The sequence below is a fragment of the Lissotriton helveticus genome, chromosome 9 (assembly GCF_964261635.1).
Source record: "Lissotriton helveticus chromosome 9, aLisHel1.1, whole genome shotgun sequence".
NCBI classification, from domain to species: domain Eukaryota; kingdom Metazoa; phylum Chordata; class Amphibia; order Caudata; family Salamandridae; genus Lissotriton; species Lissotriton helveticus.
Window position 1 is genome coordinate 1255455306 of NC_136070.1, and position 26332 is coordinate 1255481637.

Here is a 26332-nt window from a genome sequence, read left to right on the forward strand (position 1 = left end):
GTTTTGTATTGTTTTTCTTACACCGCAAAGAGCTGAAGTGTTCAATGATCCTTGTGCGGACCTTGCGAGTTGCCATCCCAATGTAATTTAATCTGCATGGGAAGCTCAATAAGTATATTACCCCTTCCGTGTTGCAATTTGTATGTCTGGGAAGTTCCCAAGGTGTCCGTAGGCCCAAATCAATCTGGGTTGTTATAGTGTATGGGAAAACTGAACATGAACCACGTGGAAAGTGTGCCCTCACTGGTGGTAGTCACTTGTTTGTGCTGTACATGGTCTTGTATGAACTACCATATCTTTAATATTTTTACTGGGTTTGTGTGCAAAGGGTAGTGTATTCAAATTATTTTCTCCTGCATTCAGTACAGGCCAATTTTTTGTCACAGTTCTCTTCACTATATTGGTCAGGTGACTGTAAGTCCCTACACAAAACTAGTCTCTCGTCACATGTTTAGTGTATGTCTCTAGGAGGGCCTCCCTATTATTGTTTCTGGCAGGCTTGCTGCTCTGTTGATTAGATCTTCAGGGTATGCTCTCTGAGATAAATTGGTGCTGAGTGTTGTTGCATGTTCTTTGAACTTTTTTACTTCAGTGCAGTTCCTCCTTAGTCTCAAGAATTGCCCTACTGGCAGATTATCCCTTAGTGCGCAAAGATGAAAGCTATTATAGCTCAGAAGGGAGTTCCTAGCCATTGGCTTAGTATGGGTTCTGAATAAATTCCGCCATCTTTGGAGTATAGCAAGAGATTCAGGAATGGTAGGAAGTCTTTACTGTATTCGCAGGTAAATCAGAGATTGGAGTTCCTGGTGTTCAGCCAGCCTAAGAATGCTTGGAGTGTCTCTGTGTCGCCTTCCCAGATCACCAAAATATCATCTATATACCTCTTCCAGATATTCAAGTTCTCTGTATATGGATTGTTTGTAGGGTAGATGCAAGACGCTGTACAGATTTGCCATGCTCGAGGCAAAAGTGCTCCCCATTGAAATACCATTAGTTTGCCAATATAGGTGATCTTTGTACTGGAAAAACTTCCCTTTCATTGCTATAGTTGCAAACTCTAATATGAACTAGGTAAGTGTCAGGTCCTCTTGTGTTCAAGAGCTAAGAAGATCTCTAATGGTACTCAGTGTGTCATTTTGCGGGATATTAATGTATAGAGATTCTACATCGTAGGAGACAAGTAAATGTCTAGTAGGGTCAAAAGTAATATCCGTCAATGTGTTGAGAACATGCTTAGTATCCTGGAAGTAGGATGGCATCTGTGACACCCAAGGTCGCAGGAAGCAATCCACAAATTGAGATAGAGGCTCCAAAAGTGAGCAGATTCCCAACACTATGAGTCTTCCAGGAGGTGGTCTTGTTGGTTTGTGAATCTTCGGGAGTATGTAAAAATATGGAACGTTGTGAAATAGTTAGTTGGTTGTAAGAACTCAGATTCACTCCTAGTGATCCAGCCTGCTTCATATCCTGTGGAGAAGTGTGGCTCACCGATTAGAGCGGCAGACCCTGAGGCAAAGGTCTGGCCCGGGACCAAGGTTTAATTCCCGACGCGGCAGGGTCTTGGGCTCAGTGTCCACGTGTTGAGGAGTCCTGCAAGACTCTTCTGACGTTTCCTCTCGAGCTGCAAACTCCCAACTCCCTCAAGGATCAACCAACACAATCAGGATTTGGACACTGACTGAATTGACTTCTCCCCCAGGGAAAGGGGAAGTGGACAGAGAGACGCACAACAAATTATACAAGATTTAATCTTCAATAGTGTCTCTCTTAGGAAGTGCTCCAGGCCGAGGACCTTCAGTTAGGTAAGTCTGCGCTGCTGTCTTCAAGCAATGCATAGATCCGTCTGACCCTTTTGTTGCACTTTACTGAAGTTTTATCACTGACTCAGAAGCTTGACACCTGAATCTTTAGCTATTTCTTTCTTAGGAGGTTCTGCAGATGGAAGATAGAAAAATAACAGCCTATCCAATTTTCTCTACAAACTAAATTATTATTTCAAATCTTTCTTGTAAAACTGCGAACCCTTAAATCCATCTATATGTATATATATATATATAAGTAACTCTATCATATGGTTTGCATATTACAATTGCACACTTTGGTTCTGATTGACTTGTTAATACATTTGTCTTAATCAAGGCTTGTTATACATGGCCCACTTGTAAAATGTGAGAAGCTTTTAGAATATTTCTCTGTAGCTAATCAACATATCACAGATTGTACACATTAGATCAAGCTGCCTGTAAATCTGCCTGTTTGACACATTTGCCTTCACCAAGGCTTGTTTAGCTCATCAATCCGCCTTAAGCATTACTACAACAATTCACTGTTAGCACTGTTCTGAGGCAAAAGTTAATCTCCTTGAACTGATTGATATCGCTTTAGATAACTAGCGTTTCACATGGAGATTATACTGCCAACTCAATGCACTGAGTCTTCTTGCCTTTGTCAAGGCTTGTTAACTGTTCAGCTCTACTCGACGTGCGAAGCTTAAAAAGGACTTGCGCGGAGTGTTGTCCTTGAATAACCCTTTGCCACTATTAATCAGATTAAATTGTTCGTGGCTCTTTTAAAAAACGAAATAATAACTCTTACTGATTCCGCTTCACTTCTCTCAGCAATTGCTCACCGTCCGACTGACAGGAGACTCGAACTGCCGACCGGCAGAGGAAAGCGGGTAAACAAACCTCCCGGCTGCGCTTCACGAAATGCCGGAGCTCAGCAGGCCGTCCCGCAGGCATTCAAACAGCGTCGGAAGCAGGCAGGGAGTTCAGGGCTTCAACGATTCGTCCCTTCAAAAGGACATCCAGACAGTTTCTGGCATTAAGGGAAACGGCAGATTCAAGAAAGGGGACAGAAGCTCTCGCAGGGATGAACGAGAGACAAAGCGTTTGGCAGTTGGCTGAAGCTAGTATTTATAGCTTCAGCCACGAGATCAGCGCGAGGCTCGCACTTCAGGACACCAAGCGCGAGGACAAACGGAGCCTGTCTTCATGAGCGCACAATCTAGGAAACGGCACACAATTAACTGAAATCACAAACAAGCATTGCTAAAGGCAATTGCTAAAGATTACATTTCTATTTAGAGTTTAAATATACTTAACATTTTAAACAATACTCTAAATGAAGTTAAGAAACTAAAGTAACTCTTTTAATTCAGTGTATATATATATACTGAATCCATACTAGATCCGTACCTAATTAAGACGACCTGTAACACCCCTAACAGTTCCTCCCCCCAAAGGTCGTCTTACAGGTCTAGGTTTTTCAGGATACAGAGCATGAAAAGATCTAACAAGTCTAGGAGCATGAACATTTTTCTCAGGTTCCCAAGATCGCTCAGAAGGATCATAACCCTTCCAATCAACTAAATAAAACAAAGCACCCCGAATCCTTTTGGAATCTAAAATGGATTTAACCTCATATTCAACATGGTCACCGACAATTACCGGCGGTGGTGGGTTATCAGCACGAGTAGAAGGTTCAAAAGGTTTCAACAGGGAAACATGAAAAACAGGATGAATAGCATATTCCTCAGGTAAAACTAATTTTACCGATACAGGGTTCAAAACCTTCTTAACTTCAAAAGGCCCAATATATCTAGGCTTCAACTTCCTGGGACCTTCCATCTGAATATTTCTAGTGGACAACCATACCAACTGACCTTCCTTATACAAAGGAGCAACTTTACGATGAGAATCAGCAGTCCTTTTCATAGAAACCTTACTTTTGACCCATTGCTTTCTAGCTTTATCTTGAATATCTAACAGATGAGTCAACCTATCCGTAACTGCTGGCATAGACAATTGTTCATCAGGTAAAAGTATAGGAATAGATCTTGGATGTTGACCAGTGAGAAAATAAAAAGGAGAGCAACCTAAAGCTGAATGAGTGGTATTATTATAGGAGAATTCAGCCCACGGTAACATTTCATCCCAAGGGTGAGAAGAGGTAGTTAACAAACACCTTAGACCCTGTTCAACATGCTGATTCAATCTCTCCGTCTGACCATCCGTCTGTGGGTGAAAAGAAGAGGACAGAGCCAACTCAATTCCCAAAAGTTTGCTAAGTTGTGACCAGAATTTAGAAATGAACTGAGGACCCCTATCCGAAATAATCTTTGAGGGCAGACCATGAAGTTTCACAATATTAGATAAAAATACAGCACTAAATTCAACTGCAGAGGGAATCTTATGTAATGGAATAAAATGTCCCATTTTGGATAACAGATCCACCACCACAAGGACTGTAGTAAAACCATTAGACTTAGGAAGATCAGTAATAAAGTCTAAACTGATTGTATGCCAAGGGTGAGGAGGAATAGTCATAGGACGAAGTAAACCCATTGGGACCTCATGTAAAGCCTTTTGACGAGAACAAACTGGACAGGCTTTCACAAATTGTTGAATAATTGAAATCATTTTTTCCCACCAAAAATGACGTTGACACAAATCCAAGGTTTTGTTAATACCAGGATGTGCAGCAATCGCCAAATCATGATTCCATTGCATGACCTTATCCTGTAATTCTCTAGTGGGAATAAACAATTTATCATTGTGATAAAAAAACCCATCTCTAACGGAATTACCTTTTTTAAATAACCATTCATGAACCTCAAAATTTTTTAATTCTTTTTTTACTGAATCCAAAAAACTTTCTGAATGGATTTCAGCAGCAATTTTTTCTAAAGGCAAAATGCTAGGAGGATCTTTCATAGAATTTAAATCCCTTTCACAAACTAAACGTGAAAGTGTATCAGATAATAGCTGTTTCTTCCCTGGTCGATACATAATCAAAAAATCAAATTCACTAAAAAATTGCAACCACCTCATTTGTCTGGGAGTAAACGCCTTAACAGTGGAATAAAATTGCAAATTTTTATGGTCAGAATAAACAGTAATAGTGTGCTTGGCCCCCAAAAGATGATGCCTCCATTCTTGAAACACATCTTTAATAGCCAACAATTCTCGTTCTGCAATCGTATAATTTTGCTCAGCCAAAAGTAATTTTCTGGAGAAAAAGGCAATTGGGTGAAGGTGACCAGTATTTGAATCCTTTTGAAGCAACACACCACCAATAGCAGTCTGTGAAGCATCTGCTTCTACAAAGAAGGGCCTATTAGGATCAGGATGAACCAAAATGGGAGCCGAGGTAAAAGCCTTCTTCAACAAAGAAAATGCCTGATCAGCTTCCACAGTCCAAGAGAAGACTTTCCCTTTTTTCAATAACTGGGTAATAGGAGTAACAATTTCGGAAAATTTGGAAATGAAACGCCGATAAAAATTAGCAAATCCTAAAATTCTCTGTGTGTCTTTTATAGAAGCAGGGATTGGCCAAGATAAAATTGCCTCAACCTTCTTAGGATCCATATGAATTCCCTCTGGTGACAAACAATAGCCAAGAAATTCAACTTGAGAAGCATGGAAAACACATTTTTCCAACTTAGCATACAGAGAATGATCTCTCAATCTCTGTAATACCAACTGAACATGCTGTACATGCTCCTCCATATTTTTAGAATAAATCAAGATGTCATCAATATAAACAATACAACAAACATCCAATAAATCATGCAGGACCTCATTAATGAAATATTGAAAAGCCGCTGGAGCATTGCAAAGACCAAAAGGCATAACCGTATATTCAAAAAGACCAAATTTCGTACGAAAGGCGGTCTTCCACTCATCGCCTTCCTTGACTCTAATCAAATGATATGCTCCTCTAAGATCCAACTTGGTGTAGACACTAGATCCTTTAATTTGATTCAAAAGCACAGGAATCAAAGGCAATGGATACCTATTTTTAATGGTTGCCTTATTTACCGCTCTGTAGTCAATACAGGCCCTCAAATCACCAGACTTCTTAGCAACGAAGAAAAGAGGAGATGAAACAGGAGAAGTAGAATGTCGAATAAAACCTAACTCCAAAAACTCATCCAAATAGCTTCTTAAATAAACATTTTCAGGTTCAGTTAAGGCGTAAATTCTGCTACAAGGTAGAATAGCACCAGGAACTAAATCAATCCTGCAATCAAAAATTCTGTGCGGTGGTAACTTGGTTGCTTCAACAGGATCAAAAACTTTAGAAAAATTCCTATATTCTACAGGAATTTTATTATCTTCAGTAGTTAAAGCAGCACAAAAAAGGGGCATTACTGGATCCTTGGTCTCTTGATAACAATGTAACTTACAAAAAGAAGACTCTAAGGTAACAGTCCTTTTGATCCAATCAATATTGGGATTATGTAATTCCAACCAAGGAATACCTAAGATGACGCCAAAACTTGGAGCATCAATAAGATCAAAAACCACATTCTCCGTATGCCCATTATCCGCTACCAAAGTTAATGGTTCAGTGTTAAATTGAATCATACCAGAAGATAAAACCGAACCATCAACTGCTCTCACAGATTCAGGCTCCTCTTTAGAAACAAATTTCAGGTTCAATTTATGGGCAAACTCAATATCGAAAAAATTCCCAGTAGCCCCAGAATCCAAAAGAACAGGAATACTATGTCTTTGAAGAGTGGTTAAGATAAAGACCATCCGAATAGTAAAATGTTTGGGAATATGTGTAGTTACATTCGTGACAAATTTGGAGATCTTAGAAGAAGATTTGCTCGAGGAAACGATCTCTGCTTTCCTCGAGTATTTTAGTTTTCCGACGGCTTAATAGGAAGAGTTTCAACAACTAAAACTTTCTTTTTTGCGGGTTTCACCAAACAATCCTTGGCAAAATGCCCAGGTTTGCCACAGTATAAACATAAATTGCCCTTACGCCTCCGTTCTTTTTCTTCAGGAGTTAAAGGCCCTTTGAACCCACCCGGTAAAGCAGATTCAACAAAAACATTCTTAACCTCAGATTCTTTTTTCTCAACTTTCACTAGAGGACTTCTAAAGTCACTCCTAGTTTTCTCATTCCGACGTTCACCCAATCTGTGATCAAGTCTAACCACTAGATCCTGAAATTCCTTAAACCCATCAGGTAAATCCACTATGTGCGCAAGGGAATCTTTTAAATCATCTTTTAGACCTCTATAAAATAAAGAAACCCTCTTCTCCTCAGGCCAATGAGTTTCAGACAAAAGTCTATTAAAGGTAGTTATATAAGATACAAGGTCCTTGGTCCCTTGGCGAAGATTCAATAACTCATTATCAGAAGATTGGATTAAGGTATGTTTGGCAAATAAACTGGACATGGCCAATTTAAAATTCTGCAAATTGTGAAGCACAGGATCATTATTATCTACTAAAGGCATGGCCCAATTAGCAGCCACCCCTCCCAGATAAGAAATTATAAAAGCCACCTTAGCAGAATCAGAAGAAAAAATTTGAGGTTTACACATGAAATGTAATTGACATTGGCTAAAAAATGTTGCAAATCTGCTATTATCTCCAGTAAACCTTTCAGGATTAGCCAAAGGGACAGGTGTAGGAGTAACAACAGTTACTTGAACTGGTTGTTTATCAGACTGAACTTCTGAGGTATGAGGCTGAATAACCTCAACTCCAAATCTGGCTGGCGCTAAAACCGGTTTCTTCTCCTTAGAAGAATCCCTCCAAGACGAGAATCCAACCCTAGTCTCATCTAGCTCCTGACGAAGCGATTGATTCTCTAAACGTAAATTTTCCATCTCCACTGTCATCTTCTGGACTAACTGTGACAACTGTGAAGCATCCATGAGGGTGAGTTTACAGACTCGAAAGGAAACGATTTTAAAAATGGGAAGTTAGGCTTTGTCTACTGTTGAGGAGTCCTGCAAGACTCTTCTGACGTTTCCTCTCGAGCTGCAAACTCCCAACTCCCTCAAGGATCAACCAACACAATCAGGATTTGGACACTGACTGAATTGACTTCTCCCCCAGGGAAAGGGGAAGTGGACAGAGAGACGCACAACAAATTATACAAGATTTAATCTTCAATAGTGTCTCTCTTAGGAAGTGCTCCAGGCCGAGGACCTTCAGTTAGGTAAGTCTGCGCTGCTGTCTTCAAGCAATGCATAGATCCGTCTGACCCTTTTGTTGCACTTTACTGAAGTTTTATCACTGACTCAGAAGCTTGACACCTGAATCTTTAGCTATTTCTTTCTTAGGAGGTTCTGCAGATGGAAGATAGAAAAATAACAGCCTATCCAATTTTCTCTACAAACTAAATTATTATTTCAAATCTTTCTTGTAAAACTGCGAACCCTTAAATCCATCTATATGTATATATATATATATAAGTAACTCTATCATATGGTTTGCATATTACAATTGCACACTTTGGTTCTGATTGACTTGTTAATACATTTGTCTTAATCAAGGCTTGTTATACATGGCCCACTTGTAAAATGTGAGAAGCTTTTAGAATATTTCTCTGTAGCTAATCAACATATCACAGATTGTACACATTAGATCAAGCTGCCTGTAAATCTGCCTGTTTGACACATTTGCCTTCACCAAGGCTTGTTTAGCTCATCAATCCGCCTTAAGCATTACTACAACAATTCACTGTTAGCACTGTTCTGAGGCAAAAGTTAATCTCCTTGAACTGATTGATATCGCTTTAGATAACTAGCGTTTCACATGGAGATTATACTGCCAACTCAATGCACTGAGTCTTCTTGCCTTTGTCAAGGCTTGTTAACTGTTCAGCTCTACTCGACGTGCGAAGCTTAAAAAGGACTTGCGCGGAGTGTTGTCCTTGAATAACCCTTTGCCACTATTAATCAGATTAAATTGTTCGTGGCTCTTTTAAAAAACGAAATAATAACTCTTACTGATTCCGCTTCACTTCTCTCAGCAATTGCTCACCGTCCGACTGACAGGAGACTCGAACTGCCGACCGGCAGAGGAAAGCGGGTAAACAAACCTCCCGGCTGCGCTTCACGAAATGCCGGAGCTCAGCAGGCCGTCCCGCAGGCATTCAAACAGCGTCGGAAGCAGGCAGGGAGTTCAGGGCTTCAACGATTCGTCCCTTCAAAAGGACATCCAGACAGTTTCTGGCATTAAGGGAAACGGCAGATTCAAGAAAGGGGACAGAAGCTCTCGCAGGGATGAACGAGAGACAAAGCGTTTGGCAGTTGGCTGAAGCTAGTATTTATAGCTTCAGCCACGAGATCAGCGCGAGGCTCGCACTTCAGGACACCAAGCGCGAGGACAAACGGAGCCTGTCTTCATGAGCGCACAATCTAGGAAACGGCACACAATTAACTGAAATCACAAACAAGCATTGCTAAAGGCAATTGCTAAAGATTACATTTCTATTTAGAGTTTAAATATACTTAACATTTTAAACAATACTCTAAATGAAGTTAAGAAACTAAAGTAACTCTTTTAATTCAGTGTATATATATATACTGAATCCATACTAGATCCGTACCTAATTAAGACGACCTGTAACACCCCTAACACCACGGACTCGTTAATTCTCGCCTAGGTGCCTAATCTAATCATGGGTCCCACTCTGCAACTCTGGGCAATAGCTTGCTTAATCTCCACAACGGCCCCGAAAGCGCTAGGATGCCTGGCCTCATCTTGGAGGTGCCCAGTAAGGGGCATCTCACAGGGAAAGCCAGGAAGGGTTCCACAGCGGTATACAGCGCCAAGATACCTTCTAGGTGATAGTGCGCTTTACAAGTATACACACATTTACACATTTACATTTACATCCTCTTTCCACCAGAGTCTGGATGGTTTTCTATAGTCTCCGAGTTGGATCACTTTGTAAGTGTTGGTAGTACCGGTGATCGCTCAGTTGGCAGAGGCATTCCTGATGGTAATCTGTGCTGTTCATAATCACTATGGCTCCGTCCTTGTCCGCTGGTTTAATAGTTATTGACTCGTTAGATCCTAGATCCTTGAGGCAGTCACTTTCCGCCTTTGTGATGTTACAAAAGGGAGGCTTCACCTTTCAATTCTGTTGTTCAAAGTCCTTGATTACAGTTTTCTCAAATGTGGCCACTTCTGGTGGAACTAGATGAAGTGGAGGGTTGAAGGTGGATTTGTTTCTGAGTCCAGTGTTGACATTGAGGTCAATGTGATCATCGTCTTTCTTGTCAAAGAAAAATGACAAGCAAATTTTTCTGAAGCACGAGATAGTTCGATGCGAGCTATGAAATCGTCACCCAGATGGGTGGGTACAAAACCCAAGCCCTTGTTAAGGACTTTAGTCTAAAGAGGGGTCAAAGTTTTTTGGCTGAGATTAACTATTAGGTTGATGTCTGACTAGTCGAGGGCGGTGGGTCCTTGGACATGCTCCTCATCACCTGTTGTTAGATCGCCGGGTCTCACTGTATGTGTGGTCACTACTGGTCTACTCGATCTGGCTGTGTTGCCCTGGACCCTCGTCTTCTTCTTCCACTTCTGCCATGGCCCTGCCCAAACAAAAGGCTGATATCCCATGCCTCCAAAGGGAGGTGGTTGAAATGGTTGGACCAGGTATCCTCAGGGTTGTGGTGGCCTCCACGGGCTGGGTGCTGGTGGTGGTTGATTGTGTGCAAAGAAATCCCTACATTGGTATTGTCTTGGTTTTGATCTTGATGGTTCACTTGAGCCACTACAGTCTGAATCATCTGTGTTGCTTTATTCTCCAGAGTTTGAGGTCCACTCATCAGGTCCTTGTTGCCATTCCTTGGTTCCTCTCTTAATGTTCTTTTTGGTACTGCTGTTATGTATTCATCTGCCAGGTACGGATATACCTTTTCGTGTGTAAACGTTCTATATCCTTCCTTAGCTTTTTAATCTTGTACTTCAAGATGCCTTCTCTTGTCTCGCTGAGTGTTTTATTGACCTCCTCAAGTTTCTTTTTCTATGCAGTCAAGGAGATTGTGCCTTTGAGTTGTAATTCCATTTGTTGGATTCCAATGAATCGTACTTTTGCTGTTTCTTTGGCTGTGTTTATCAAGAGAATTAGCCAGTCCCTTGTGCAACTCCATGATACAAGGGACCAATTTTTAATGAAAACGTTATTGTCCAGAAATAGTCTTGGACAGTTGGTCACTATAAGTCCCTGCGGGGCTATATTGCCTCTTAGTTACTCTGTAAGAATTGCTGCATGCATCATAATGTGTGTGTGTTGTTTCTGTTTAGCCCAGTCTTCCACTCGCGTGGGGGCTACAGAGGGATTATTTTCAATGATGCTAGGTGTCTGTAGGATAAGTAGTACCATCTCCTCATCAAAGGCTAGTCCTGCACTTTCTGCCATGATGTACTCTGTGTTTAAATGTATGTTGTAGTGAGTATTAGTTGGACCTAACAAAAACGAGGCTCTCGAATAGTAAGCCGAAATTCCTGAAGGAGAGAGATACTGTTATGTTTACTGCTTCAGTGGCAAAGAGTGATCCACGACCAAAGTCCGTATTGTATAGTATTCACACTGTGGATCACGGGATCGGGCAAGCCGGTTCCGTACTGATCCCACCATTGACTGAATTCACAATTAATTACATCGGGTAAAGTGAGGTTCTAAGGGAGAAAGGCTAGCATCCTGCCTAAAGGTATACCCCTTTAGAACTAGTACATTGGTGGGTATCAAAGGGCATGTCCAGCAAAGTTGACTGTACATCTCCGGAAAAGCCAGACGTCCTCAACCAGGCGTAGCGCAGAAGGGCTACCGATGTGGCAATCATTCTGTGTACTGAGTCGGTGGTATCCAGTCCACATCTGATTGTGAATTTGGCTGCGTCTCCTCCATCCGCCTCTGCCTGGGAGAGAACAGCCTGGGCCTCCTCCGGGCACCGAGGCAGCACCTGTGCGACCGTATCTCAGATGATATAGGCGTATCGGCCCAAGAGGCTTGCAGGAGTCACTGAACCGCAGTGCCAAGCCGGAGGAAGAAAACATGCGCTTCCCAAGATGATCCTGTTGTAGATAACTGGGTTAAACCCATATAGTCAAAGGGACCTGGGTGAGTAATTGTTATAAACATAGGGGTCCCAGACTGGACGAAAGAAATTAGTATAAAATCTACAAATATTTAGGCAAACGCATAGAGACAATAATTCAAATAAGTACAGTGTTTTTATTCTCACCGCACTTGTATTACCATTTAATGGTTAGAAGATATGTATCAAAAAGGAACATTTACATTTCAATACTCAATGTGCCCACATAGGAAAAGGGGAAAGGTGTGCAGGGAACAATTTGAGATAGTTGCAATTCACTAGTCAATAATTCATAACATACATTTAAATTCATGTATATGTTCAATTGGTACTAAATGGTCCCCACGGGGGAGGCCACACCTAATATGCACAAATCAAAACATTATTTTGACAATCAAACTCCTAAACGGCTGTATGAATAATGCTGATGGTAGGAATTGATATTGTAGATAGCAGTCTACGTTTCGACCCTGGGGGTTGTAGGATAGTTGATCCTTACTGCGCGGGTCTTCGTCAGGACGTGTGGGGAAGGGGTGGGAAGGGGGCTGATTTCCTAAATAAAAGGGAAAGTGAAAACTAATTAATCATACCAGTCTCAAAAAGAGTCCCGAAGATCCGTAGCGGAGAAGACCGCTCGTTATACTAGATTAAAGATACTGTAAAAACTGAGGAATATACGCTAAGGGAGAGCCACATACTGTGGTCAGAACGTTAAAAATATTACATTTACCTGTCGCATTGGCGGGACAAGAGATGTCAGATGTGGCCGAGTGAGGTCCGTAGACAATCTAAGTGACAAGAGGGTGTAGTGAGACTCGATTCATTAGGTGTAAAGATGATTAATAAATGGTAATACAAGTGCGGTGAGAATAAAAACACTGTACTTATTTGAATTATTGTCTCTATCCGTTTGCCTAAATATTTGTAGATTGTATACTAATTTCTTTCGTCCAGTCTGGGTCCCAAGATGATCCAGCTTCTTGGATTCTCTGTTTGGGGGAGCAGAAGGGAATGCACCCTTAGAAGAAGAGACTTGGACAACCAAGCTTTCGGCGGAAAGGTGTTGGGTGAAGAAAACTGGGTCGCCTGGAGCCGGGCGATGGCGGCGGCCAATGGACCGTTCCATAGGAGCCCCTGTTCTACGCTTGGACCAGGTGCCCAGAAGGTCGTCAGTGAGGGCTTCGTTGAACAGCTAAAGGGGTTCAGAGGGGGTTGCCGCTGGTTGAAGCATCTCAGTTAGATTAGTCCTGACCACCACTGATGGGATCTCCAGGTCCAAGGCCTCAACTGCCCTCCGCATCACCACAGTGTAAAATGCTCCCTCCTCCATAACCAAGAGAAAGGTCTGGGGAGGTGTCCCGACCACTGGCGTCACCCAGGTCCTCACTCCAGTCCGGCTCTTCAAGCTGGTCTGTTAAAGGGTCAGGTGACCACTCTATATCCTCATCACCATCTTCTGGGCCATAGGGAACACCAAGGTTGAACATGGGAACAAAAGTACCCTCCAGCGTTAGATTTTACATCGGCCAATGTCGATCTGGCTCCGGTTTGAAGGAAGTGACCCAATTAGGGCCACCTCTCAGCCATCCATACAAATGAAGTCGGTCAGGCAGTAGAGAATACAAACCAAAGTTATTTTATTAGTATTCGCTCTAGCGGAGTCCAGTCTGACCAGCCTCCTTTGATGGTTGCCAAGGGACTGACCCTCATCAATATAACATCAGATATTATACATTTCCAACCCAGACCCGCCCAGAATGGAAATTTCCAGTTGGAGCAGGTTAGCAAAGGAGGTACAGAAGGATGAGCTACTATCCTGAGATCAGGAACACACTATCTTAGCTTCAAGGTTATTGAGCCTGTCTCTCTGAGAGTAGGAGTAGGGCTACATACGAGGAAAGGTATGCAAACACAGAACAAGCTATTCATTAGTGCAACGAAGTTCAGCCTTGAATAAAGAAAAGAATAAGCAAGGCTGTTTTCTGCTGAAGCAGACGGTATGAGACAGAAGCTTACTTTCAATCATGGCACAAATGGCCGCTGAATACAAAATGGTGCCGTAAATGCTAACTTAACTCGCACAATGCTAGAAGCAGTCAGCTAGACATATATTTCAGTCCAACAAGTTCCATCATGGGTGGGGGTTTGGGGACGGCATCTCTTTCATATGATAAGGTTTTTCTTATCTCCTGGTCACTCCACTTTAAACCTATAAGTCACCCCTATGGTAGGCCCTTTAGGCTAGGGCAAGGTGCATGGTTGTAAGGATGTGGGTACCCCTGCACGAGCAGAAGTGCCCCTACAAACCCTGGACTAAACCAGTTTTGCCCAGTTCAGAAGACTTTGGCTCCCGCTCTGGTGCGAAATAACACAAAGGGCAGGGGCTATTCACCCCCTGATCAGCTCCTCCCGGAAGTGCCCAGAGCTCCTCCAAGTGGCCACTTGATTCTGCCAGTTTGAATCTTGGCCCTTGGGAGCCTCTGACTGGCTGGGCCTGCTGAGTAGCGTACCTGACCCCCCAAACCCCAATAGGTGGGTCACAGCAGAAGAGGTCCTTCCCCCTTTTTGGTGTTACTTAGGGCTCCCCTGAGGGAGGGTCCTTAGATTGGTCCCGACAACAACTTCAAGATCCGACTGGCTGTCATCTGAAGACTATTTAAAGATTCTTCTGCTCTTGGACACCTGAACTCTGCAGCTGGATCAAGCCAAGACCCAAGATAAGACTGCCCTGGTAGGAAGATTCCTGCTGCATCATCGTCCCTGTGCTTCTTCAAGTTCTGTAGCTCAGTGGCTGTGCCTCCTCCGAGTCACCAAGGACTCTGCATGCACACAAGCAAGAAGGAATCTACCTTGGAGTAGAGTGAAGGAATCACTTCCCTGCACCCGCATGCACCTCAACGTCAACGACTGGTTTGATGATCGTGCTGTCTCACGGACACCTCCCAGCTCTGCAACACAGCTGGTGGTTTGTTGGTTCTCCCGAGGCCTGCCCAGTCTTTCCAGCAATTTGGAAGACTGCACTCCCTCTCCAGCAGACTTGAGCTGCATCCATGTGCACCTCGTCCCTCAGTCATTACCAAGGCTTGTTGTGTCGCCTGCAAAAAGATTTTCGAGCTCCAAGAAGCCCCAGCTTCCAGCATCAGACAGCTCCATGAACGACATTCTACCTGCATCCTCTGCATCATGGGCCTTTATCTCCCGTGTGCTGCTGTGGCTTCCCTGCAACTTCCTGTGCTTCCTACTAGAGGGTTGTTGAGGGGCAACCAGTGATTTCTGATGGCTCTCCTGCATGCAGAGGGCCAGCCCTGACTTACCCTTGCTCCGTTAGTCCAACAGACCTTGCTGGTCTGCAACACAGCATCTTCTCCTACAAACCGTTGTTTGCATTTGCCACGGCTTGTTGATGGTACTGTTGGCCACTGACCTTCCTGTGTTTGTTAACCGGCGTGGGACAGCTTGTGGACGACTCCTGTGCTCCTGCATCGTCGCCTGGTCTCCACAGCTGCTGCTTCAACCTCACTGTGCTAAAGCAAGAACCTCCAACAAGGGCTGGTATTGTGCTCCTGTGTCTCCTGGTCACCTCTGGGTGGTTGGGACTCTGTGTGCTCTTTTTTCAGGTTCTTCTCATCTGGACTCCAGGTCCTGGCTCCACCAGCCTGCTCCACGAGACTCTGTAGCTGCTGATCCTCTACGATCCTCCATTGGTGACAAAGGGCGTTTCCAACATCACTTCACCCCTACGCATATGGGCTACCTGGTGTAGGTATCCTGGCTCCATGTGTTTCCACGGGTGGGGTGACTCTCCAACCTTCCTTGAGCCAAGTGGTTCCTCTGGTGTCCTTTGGGAAAGGTCCTGGAACACTAAAAATCCAACTGTCACTTACTCTGTGTAATCTTGTGGACATTTAACCCGGTGTAGCCACTCTGCACCTGGGCGCCTTGGGGTCCCTAGGTACTTGCCTTTGGTGGTTCTGTACTTCCTCTGGCGTCCTCCATCCTTGGGTATTAGTCCCGTTTTGGTAACAATTTCGCATTTCACTATTTTAGTATATGGTTTACCCCCCTGCCCATGTGTGTACTCACCTGATTTTTATGTATTTCTTGTGTGTATTTGATATTTCCAGGTAGGAGATATACTAAGTTAGTTTCTAGTGTGTGCTTAATAGATACAAAGGATGTTTATACATTCCTGGTGTAGTTCTTTCTTATGTGTAAGCTTACTGACTGACTATATGGTAAATGCACCTGCTTTACACCCTCCTGGAAAAGCCTTAGCTGCTCTCCACAGGTACCCCTTGAGAGCTTTGGTTATCAGGGACCTAAACACTATCACCAGGTGTTGCCTGGAGTGCTCAGTGCCTCACCCCAGGTGTACACTTTATACTGACATCACAAAATAAAATGATGGATGGAGTGTTGAAACTTTTCAAACACTCACCCCCAGTCACAGTCCATTGTTAATTTGCTAGCCACGTCACCCCAATCTGGACCCAGTCCCGGGCTGTCTGTGCTACTGGATTCCAGATAACCTGACTCATGAGGGGTGATACCCCGAAAATTATCCTAGGATGCTTCTTTCTGGTCCAGGAAGGTCTTAACTTTGCTTGGCAGTTCCGGCTGGACTGTTTCCATGAGGTGCTGAGTAAAGACTGATTTGCACATGGCTCGGTATCAACTGGGGTGGCATGGTGAGCAAAAGAACTATGGATTTAACCCAGATCTCTTGACTGGGGGTGGATGTTTGATTTGTTACGCATTCCATCCATCATTTGTGTATCTTTTACACTATATACTGAGTCAGCCTCCTACACACCACAGGTGGATGACATGGGTATAGTTCACCGTGCCACATGATGGAGGCCGCAGTGGTGTGTTCCTGGCTTCTCCAATGGTGTAGAATAACCCCTTGAAACCCATTCCAGACACAGTAGCAACTCAGGTACAGGCACCTACTCTAAAACCTGTACCCACTTCAGGCTGCCTCTCGTTGATGCTGGTGTCAATGCCACCTGCTCCAGAAGAGGATGTAATTCTGACCCTGATGTCTCACCCCAAGCCCACTTCAGCCTGATCTTAACCGATTTATATACTACAAAATTTCTAAAGCACAAGTGGTTGTCATACACCCTAATGTACCGATGCCTTTACCATAGCAGTTGTGTTTCTCCATTAGAGGTTCCACTATCGTTTTCGGCTCAGACTGTGAGCAGGGTACTCCAACAGAGGGAGATGATGATGATGGTTAGTGATCTACCTCAACATTATAATGGCAAAAAATGTACATGGATTTACAAGGTGCCCTAATACAGGTTGGACTTGCCACTTGGACCATGGACCACTGACTGAGGAGTGTGTGTCATTTGTGGTTGTGGTCTGGCAATCAGCTGAGGTCCTAGAATAACAGCTGCTCTCTGTCAGGGTCAGGGTCAAGACTAATATCCTTATGCAGATTCTACAGCCTGGGCCTACTACGTCCAAGCTGTTGCTTTCCTGCAACAAAGTGCTTCCTGAGACTTTGATAGGCACTTGGTCAAAACCTGTTCCTGCCCGCCAGTGACCCCGATTTTCTCACTAAACATCCTACTTAAACTAGTAAGATACCCAATTCTTTCCTTACAACTACTCTTGAGAGAGAGCCTGAGAAGACCGAGGAATTTTGAAAATTAATGTTCACCTCGACTAGTCTGGCACTGAGATCAGTCAATGCAGTTCTATTTGTTTCTACACACACATGCCCTCCGGGATGTGTCCAGTGATATATTGCGGGTGATACCCGGAAGACCTTTTGCCCTCTCTGGCTCAAACAATTCAGGATGGACATGCCGCAGCCAAGTACATAATTTGAGCTGGCCAAGATACTACTGACTGCCTGGGGAGGGCGATTGGCACCAGAAGTGTTCTCCGCAACCATGCATCGATGCATTCCACTGGATTCTCTAGAGAGATGCAAACCTTCCTTATTGATATGCCCTGTGATTGTTAATGCCTTCTGGTGAAAAATGTAGAGGAGCAGAGTTTTCTTTCTCGGTCGCGTTTGTCATCGTCAAGCTGGCGAGCGAGGAAATTCCACCTCCCGCGCGAGATTTTTCCTCGTTCGCGATCGTCAACATCAAGTTGCCAAGTGTGAGCATGGAAAATCAACCTCCCGGCGAGATTTCTCAATGTCAGTGGTCGCGTTTGCTCACAACCGTTCGCATTGAGAAACTGTCAGTTCGCTAAGTTGACGTTCAGCTTTTTGTGCACTTTTCTGAGGCAAAGAAATGGAAGACGGTCAGATGATGACCTTGTTGAGGCGGATAGTCCTCTGCACCAAGACCTTCTACAGACTGGCCAAAAAGCAGCCTGCTAAAGGTCAGAAAGATCATTTCACCATGGGGCAAGATTATCACCACTGTCTTGGCACATGGAGCTCCTGTCCTTTATATTTTCCAGGCTTCAATGTGGGCGTCTGTGCATACATTCACAAATCACTACTGCCTTGAACAGCAGGCCAGATGGGAAGAACATTTTGCTAATTCGGTCCTACAGAACTTTTTGGTCTGTGTACACTCCACAGACCCTACACTTCGGGAGGTACTTCTTTGGTATTTATTTGTTCTGAGAGGAGGAATCTGCGGTTAGAAGTATCCCTCAGAAGAACAAGTTACTTTCCTTGGGTAATGTTCTTTATGGTGAATATTCTATAACTGCAAATTCCTCCCTGATATCACACCTCCCTGTTTAGTTGTGCGACATCTTTTTGCCCACACACCTATATATCTGCTAATAAATAAAGTTTACAAATTTAGTATTGTTGCGTTGCATACTCACATTTAATCTAGGCCATCCTCATCTTTGCCTATAAGGACTTGGAAAAAAACAGATGGGGAACTGACTTCTGTGAGAACAGGATGGGGTTGTATTTTATTATAACATTTATTAAGCGTTACTGTTACCCGAAGGGCTCCTGGCGCTGTGTGAGATCTTGCCCAAGGCACAAAGCAGTGGAGTGGTCAGATTATCCAGTAAAGTTTTTAAGGCTTTTCGAAAAGCCGGTGGCTGGTCCCAGGTGGCCTTTTTCACAAATGGCACAAAAACCAGCATAGCATCAGATGAGCGCAGTGATCTGATTGGTATGTACCAATGCAGTCGCTCTTTTAAATAAGCTAGTCTCGTCCCATGAAGTGCTTTGTGGTCCAAACACAGGGCTTTAAACTGAGTACGCTTCCTAACTGGAAACCAATTGAACTTTCGTATCTCATTTGAGATTGGTGCATATTTTGGAATGCCCGACACCAGTCTAGCAGCAGCATTCTGCAGGAGTTGCAGCTTATGCATTATTCCTTCCTGGATATTAAAATACAGACTTCTACAATAGCCAAGCCTAGACATGGTAAGAGCTGTGATGACTGTTTGATGACACTCTTTATGTAAAAGAGGCAGAATTTTCTTGCAGGACGTGAGAACAAAGGAAGTAGCAGAGGCCACTGAATTCACTTGGTCTCTAAAGCTAAGCTTCTGGTCCACCCACACTCCCAGGTTCTTTACCTTCCTGCTGGGTGAGGGGAGAGGTACCAAGGTGTCTGGCCCCCATGCCAGGGTCCAAACATTCGGATCGTTGCCAAAACATACCACCTCAGTTTTCCCGGAGTTCAATTTGAGGCAGTTTTGGGTCATCCAAATCCCTACAGCGTTCATGCAGTCCTTGAATCGGACCGCAGTGCCCCGCCACTCATCTGGTTGTAATGAGACAATGATTTGGGTGTCATCCGCGTAGGAGGTCAGGCTAAACCCAAATGACTGAATAAAGGGCGCCAATGAGGACACATAAATGTTAAAAAGTGTTGGACTCGTTGAGGACCCTTGCTGGACCCCACATGGTAATGAAAAAGGTTTGGACGAGAATTCCCCCAAAGACACTAACTGACTCCGGTTTGACCGGAAAGATTTAAGAAGTCTCCATGCGGAGCCCTGTACTCCGATCTCCTGCAAACGGTCCTTGAACAGATCATGATGGACTGTATCAAATGCTGCTGAAAGATCTAACATGATCAATGAAGCTTTGCCTCCTTGATCTAAAATGGTCCTGACCTCTTCAGTAGATTTCAGGAGTGCAGATTCGGTGCTATGCCCCCCTCTGAAACCGTGCTGGGTTGGGTCCAGTGCCTGTGAAATCTCCAGAAATTGACTAATTTGCGTGTTTAAATTCCTCCCAACAATTTTTGCAGGTAGTGGGAGTCTGGATATAGGGCTGAAATTGTTGGGGTCTTTTGAGTCAAGATTCGTTCTTTTTGTAGAGGCAGAATAGATGTTTTTTCCCACTCTAACGGGAAGTACCCTTCTGAATACATTGTATTAAAAATGGGGGTCAAGACTCGAGAAACTGGTTCTGCCGCTAGCTTTAATATGGGTGTTGGGCAAGGGTCAAATGGGGAGCCGAACTTTACCATCATAAGAAGATTAAAAGTATCCATAACTGTGAGCTGGGCGAAGTTGTCCAGTTGTGCTTTCTTTTCTGTATTTAAATCATCCATTTGGCACAAGGTAGTCTTATATATTGCGTTAGAGAAAGTGGAGAAGATGGCATCCACTTTTCCATAAAATAATTTGGCCAGTTTTTCACACAGTTCCTGACTGGGTGTAATTGCAACTGGGTGGGCTAAGCTGGAGACTATATTACATAGTTCCCTCGCTGAATTTTTTGCATTGTTAATTTTAGTAGAGAAAAATAATCGCTTGGCATTATGAACCAGCTGTTTGTACTTGGCAAGGCCATGTTTATATTCCTCCTTATAACTATCCTTATCCCCTTTCTCCAATTTCTCTCAAGATGTTTACGAATCAGTTTTTGATCCTTTAGTTCCTGAGCGTATCAAGGGGCGGAGGGTTGCAGTCTAGTGTGATAACAGATTTTTCTAGGAGCTAACTTATTCCCTGCTGCTTCTAGCCAACTAGAGTAGGATCTCGTTGCCTCATCTAGATTTGTGGGAGGCGTGATTAAGGTCTTGCTGAAGGCATTGAGCAGTTCTTCAGCAACTACTTTGTTTCACGCTCTTTTCACCATATTTTTTTTTTTGCTGGCTTTTGAGTGTGTCGATCAGGGATAGCAAGTTTTAATAATACTGCCTTATGGTCAGACCAGAGTAAAGGAAGAAGATCAGTAACTTGTAATTGTGGATTATTAGAAAAAAATCCATCAAGTATGTGACCTGCCTGATGAGTAGCACCAATCATGAGTTGCTCTAAGTTGTTAACCTTCATCAAATTTAGGAATTTAGCTGTGTAAGGGTCTGACGATGCATCCAGATGGAAATTACAATCACCCAATATAGAGTAAGAACTGGCAATAATACCAATTTCCATAAATCTGCCTGCCTGATCAATAAAATGGCCTCTAGGGCCCGGTGGTCTTTAGATGAGAATACCTTGAAAAGTATAGTGAGGAGATAGGCGAAAAGAGAAGTCTAGTGCCTTTCAGCCTTCCACCTCTCCGGGACTTGTGTGGTAATAAGGGAGTTATGGTAGATGACCGCTAAGCTGCCTCCTCTCCCAATAGGCCTGTTCAGGGTATAACATACAGTTAGGAGGCGTCGCCTTAACTAATTTCGGACATGATGCATTATCAGTCCTGGATTCTGTAATGTAAGCAATCATTATATTTTCATCCTCTATAAATGAAGCACACTCCGTGCTGTGTTTAATCAAGGAACTTGCATTCAGGAGAGCACGTTTCCAAGTTGAGGGGACTACCTCCCTCTCTATCTTTGCTGCATGAGTTTTAGAGATATGTAAGGTGTGAAATAGCAGCTCTGGTATTTTAATCCCACACGCTGGACAGACCTTATAAGACTCCCGGAGCTGCAGATCAGGCCTGATACGAAGGCATAAATGGGAAGTAATATTGGGGTTAAGACTTTTAAAAAAGTTACTGGAGTAATGCAATTTAGGATGATTACCTGTAATCCCCTGGACAAGGGGACTGGCGCTGAGCGTGGAATGTTCGCGGACGGGCCTCCCTTTGGCGCGCCACTGGCGCGCCCGTTGGGCGCTCACCCCACCCTGTGTTTATGTAGCGTCAGGGGCAAGAAAGCCTAGCTCGCTGAACTAGAAACTATCTCTAAGATGGCAAACCCGCGCTCCCACCGCGGAAAGGCCAAGACCAGTGATCGTAATTGCAGAGCACCAGTAGCAAAGTGCAGGTCTGAAAATATAAAAATCTAATAGCAAATAGTAAAAAACTTTTGAATTTTTAAAAGTCAAAGTACAAAATAAAATTTCTTAGCAGCGTTCAAAATACACTCTTGGCTGAGCCTCAGGAGAAATCACAATGAGAGCGCTTGCGCCTGCCTGTGTTTATGTAGCATCAGGGGCAAGAAAGCCTAGCCTGCTGACATAGAAAATATCTCTAAGATGGCGGACCCTCGTTTCCACCGCGGGGCGGCCGAGACCAGTGATAGTAGTTGCAGAGCACCAGTAGCAAAGTGCAGGTACGAAAAAATACAAATCTAATAGCAAATAGTAAAAAAAAATTGAATTTTAAAAGTCAAAGTACAAAATAAAATTTCTTAGCAGCGTTCAAAATACACTCTTGGCTGAGCCTCAGGAGAAATCACAATGAGAGCGCTTGCGCCTGCCTGTGTTTATGTAGCATCAGGGGCAAGAAAGCCTAGCCTGCTGACATAGAAAATATCTCTAAGATGGCGGACCCTCGTTCCCACCGCGGGGCGGCCGAGACCAGTGATAGTAGTTGCAGAGCACCAGTAGCAAAGTGCAGGTACGAAAAAATAAAAATCTAATAGCAAATAGTAAAAAACATTTGAATTTTAAAAGTCAAAGTACAAAATAAAATTTCTTAGCAGCGTTCAAAATAAACTCCCGGCTGAGCTTCAGGAGGAATCACAATCCACTGATGTCACATCCACTCTGCAACAGGCACTGAGATACAGCCTGAGTCACTACCGCACAGGAAACTTATGGCAAGGTTTTCAGAGCCTGTCTTGCACGTGCGGGCATTGAAACTTGAGGTATCTGCAGGCAGATAGAGTATGCGCCAGAACAGATTGTTACTGACGGTAAGTAACATTTTCATGTAGCTGTGTGTCGTCTTTATGCTGTAGTTGGTGAGCAGGATGCCATGTGGATCCATTTAAGTGTTGATGATGACTAGGGGCAAAATGGAACTGTGAGGGAATCCACAGGGGATAGAGGTCTTCTGAGACCTGGAGGTGTCCATGTGAATGAATAATGCAGCACCTTATGAATAATCTGAAGCTGATAGATGAGACCTCTTGTATTAGTTTCAGAGTTATCAAACTGAAATTAGTTCTCTTTTTGTTCTGAGGTTGGTCCCAATATGCACCTTTTCCAAAATCCACTAGAATGCATTTTTAAACATCAGAGGATACTGATTACAATTTAATTTATTAAATTGCTTATTCTTAGAAGTGATTTTACTTAGTGTTTTATGTATACTGTATCATTAATGAAAATTCAATAAATAGGATTAACAAACATCAGAAATAAAATGATTATTGGATTTTAAAACGGCACATTTCACATTGTAGCAAGATTTAAGCCCTTTTAGCTTCATGAAAACAGTTGAAATCTTCTTGTGACTAGGGGTTTGCTTTGTTTCTAGATGCAATTCCAGAGGAGATTTTGCACAAGAACATTGATTTCACTGCTAACATACTGGAATTCCTTCCAACGAAGCCTTCAATCAGCTACAGCATTGTAGAATTTCTTATAATGCTGCAGAAAACCCTTATTGATGTTTCAGTCAAAATAACAAAGGAAAAACAAAGGTATGTTTGCATATTGTATTGGTACTGCATAACAGCTTTCACCACATCTTCATCGTTCCATACAACATCCCCTTTTGACCGGCCCCGAAGCCTAGACCCAGGTCTCGGGAAAACCTGCGGCAGTGGTGGCAGTGCGGTTGGGAGAGGGATGGGGGTATTTATTATTATTATAATTTATAATGTTTTCAGAAAAAACAGGATTATATAATCGTACAGCTTGACATCCATTTCACAATTTACAATATGCAGTGACGTTACGTTCTAACATTCCCCTTAGGTGCATCATAAACATCATATCCCAGCCACATTGCTCATAAGCGGCAACAATCTACCTCTACGTACAATACATCAATGTCAAAAAGTGTTGTTATGAGAACAAGGGGATACTAGGAATACAGCAGACCATAACGTAGGTGTCTTATCATATCAGTCCATTGTTGATCATCAGTAGGGCATGCAAAGATAGTAATTGTCCAGATATCCATTAGATGTAAGCAGTATCCAGCCAGTATGGAGCTACCAGAATGCTAGGGAGAACAACCTACCTCCTCCAACATTTACGAACCATTTAGCGAGGATGTGTCAGAACCCCCCTCCTCCCTTTGAATGAGAAATGTTTGAAGCGGACCCCACACATCCCGTGGTCTAGAGGCCATAAGCTGTGTTTCAGCATAAACAGATGTTTGCTCCTGACAATACATAACATCCCGTAGCCATTCCTTAAACTTTGGGGCTCGCCCCCTACCCCAACGACAAGCCACCCTGCGCTTAGAAGAACAATATCTAGGAATTTCCTGTACTGCTTGGGTATTTGTGCAGTATAGCCCAATAACATAATCGATGGATCTCTCTCCAACGTGGTATCCAGCATGTTTTCAAGGGCCTCATGTACCTGCGTCCAGTACTCCCACAACGCCGGACACTCCCACGATAGATGCAGGAAGCCCTCCCCTGCCCACCTACACCTGTCACATCTATCATTATCTGATAGCTGAAATCTGTATTATTTGGCGGGGTGTAATATATACGCTGCAAGAACTTATAATGTATGGCTTTAAATATACAACTAGCCGAAATATGTTCAATTAACCTGCAACAATACATCCATTGGTCATCTGTTACCTCCTGTCCCAAATACTCACTCCAGTGAATGCTGGCTGATCCCTCTATACCTCTTCGATGCATTCGTTTGCAACGATATATACCCGACACCAGGTGCTTCCCGTCCGAACAGCTAAGCATGAAATGCAATGGACCAAAAGTTTCCGGTTCACGGGGGAAGTCGGGAATGACTGACTGCATCCCCTGCCTCAGTCGCACATACAAAAAGATATCCAGGAGCGTGGGCTGCACCCCCTGAAACAGTTGCTCCATGGAGCGAAACACCCCTTCATGGAACAGGTCGCCTCATGTAGTAACATGAAGTCGTTTGCACAAAGCATGAAATCCCTTTTCCTGTAGTATGACCATAGTTGGGTGATATGATAGCGGGAGTCGTGGAGAGTACTGGGACTCCATGAGATCCGCCATACGCCTCCATGCATCCACCATGCAAGTCACCGTCGTGAATGGTGTCTCTATAACACGAGCAGGCCCATGTATGAGACCACTCAGTGGAAGAGGGTGTGCCAGCTGCTAGTTGTGGCATATATGGCATAGGTCGCCTCCAGTGGTATGCATAATGAGCCTGAGCACTTATATAGTAAATTTCGAAGTCTGGAATGTCAAATCCACCCGTCATAGGGCTGTGTGAGGATGGACCATTTAAGTCGTGGTTGTTTACCTCCCCATAGTAAGCAAATCAATTCAGTTCGTAGGGTTTTAAAGAAAAATGCTCCAGGATAAGAGGGGACATTGAGAAATAGATAAAGAAATTGGGGAAGAACAACCATTTTTATGAGAGAAGCTCTTCCTGCAAGCGACAAGGGCAGAGATACCCAACGTGTGATATTAGTTGTCAATCTTGTTATTGCTGTGCCGTAATTTCATATATAATGTAAAGTTGTCAGCGTATAATGAAATCAAAATTTCACGCTGAAAACACTGAAACGCCCTATCCCGATGGAGCTGACGCAGCCTAGACGCCAGTGGCTCAATCACTATAGCAAAGAGTAGCGGGAAAAGCGGGCACCCCTACCGGGTGCCCCACGATATGGAAAAAGCAGTGGATAAGTGACCATTTATCAACACCCTAGCAGAGGGCTGATGATACAGCAGTTGCACCCATGATATACATAACTTAGGGAACCCCATTCTCTGCAGGACGCTAAAAAATAACCCCACTCTACAGAGTCGGATGCCTTGGAGTCATCTAGAAAAACAGCAGCAACCGGGAATTCTGGCGCCACGGTCTGTATTAGGGAGAACAGAGTACGTAAGTTGTGAGTAGTAGCCCTTCCAGGAACAAACCCAGACTTGTCGGGAAGAATGATCTTATCCATAAGAAGAGTCAGGCGCGTGGCAAACTCCTTGGCTAATATTTTCATGTCACAATTAATGAGTGACAGTGGCCTGTAAGAATCGCAGGCCCTGGGAGGTTTACCGGATTTTAAAAGAGACGTTATGACCACTTCCCGCATCGAGGGAGGAAGTATTCCCACTTCGAGGGACTCCTCGAAAACTTCCTTTAAAACTGGCGCCATGATATAAATATAGCATTTATAAAACTCGGCGGGTAGGCCAT

General features: G+C 43.6%; 1 protein-coding gene across 1 annotated transcript in view; it reads left to right on the forward strand.

Moving 5' to 3' along the window:
• LOC144783414 (E3 ubiquitin-protein ligase rnf213-alpha-like) overlaps window positions 1-26332 on the forward strand; it is a 2376820-nt gene that overhangs the window by 2132613 nt on the left and 217875 nt on the right. Inside the window, exon 35 of the mRNA XM_078662402.1 lies at window positions 23484-23649. Coding sequence (XP_078518528.1) covers window positions 23484-23649 — 166 coding nt within the window. The remainder of the gene's footprint in view (window positions 1-23483; window positions 23650-26332) is intronic.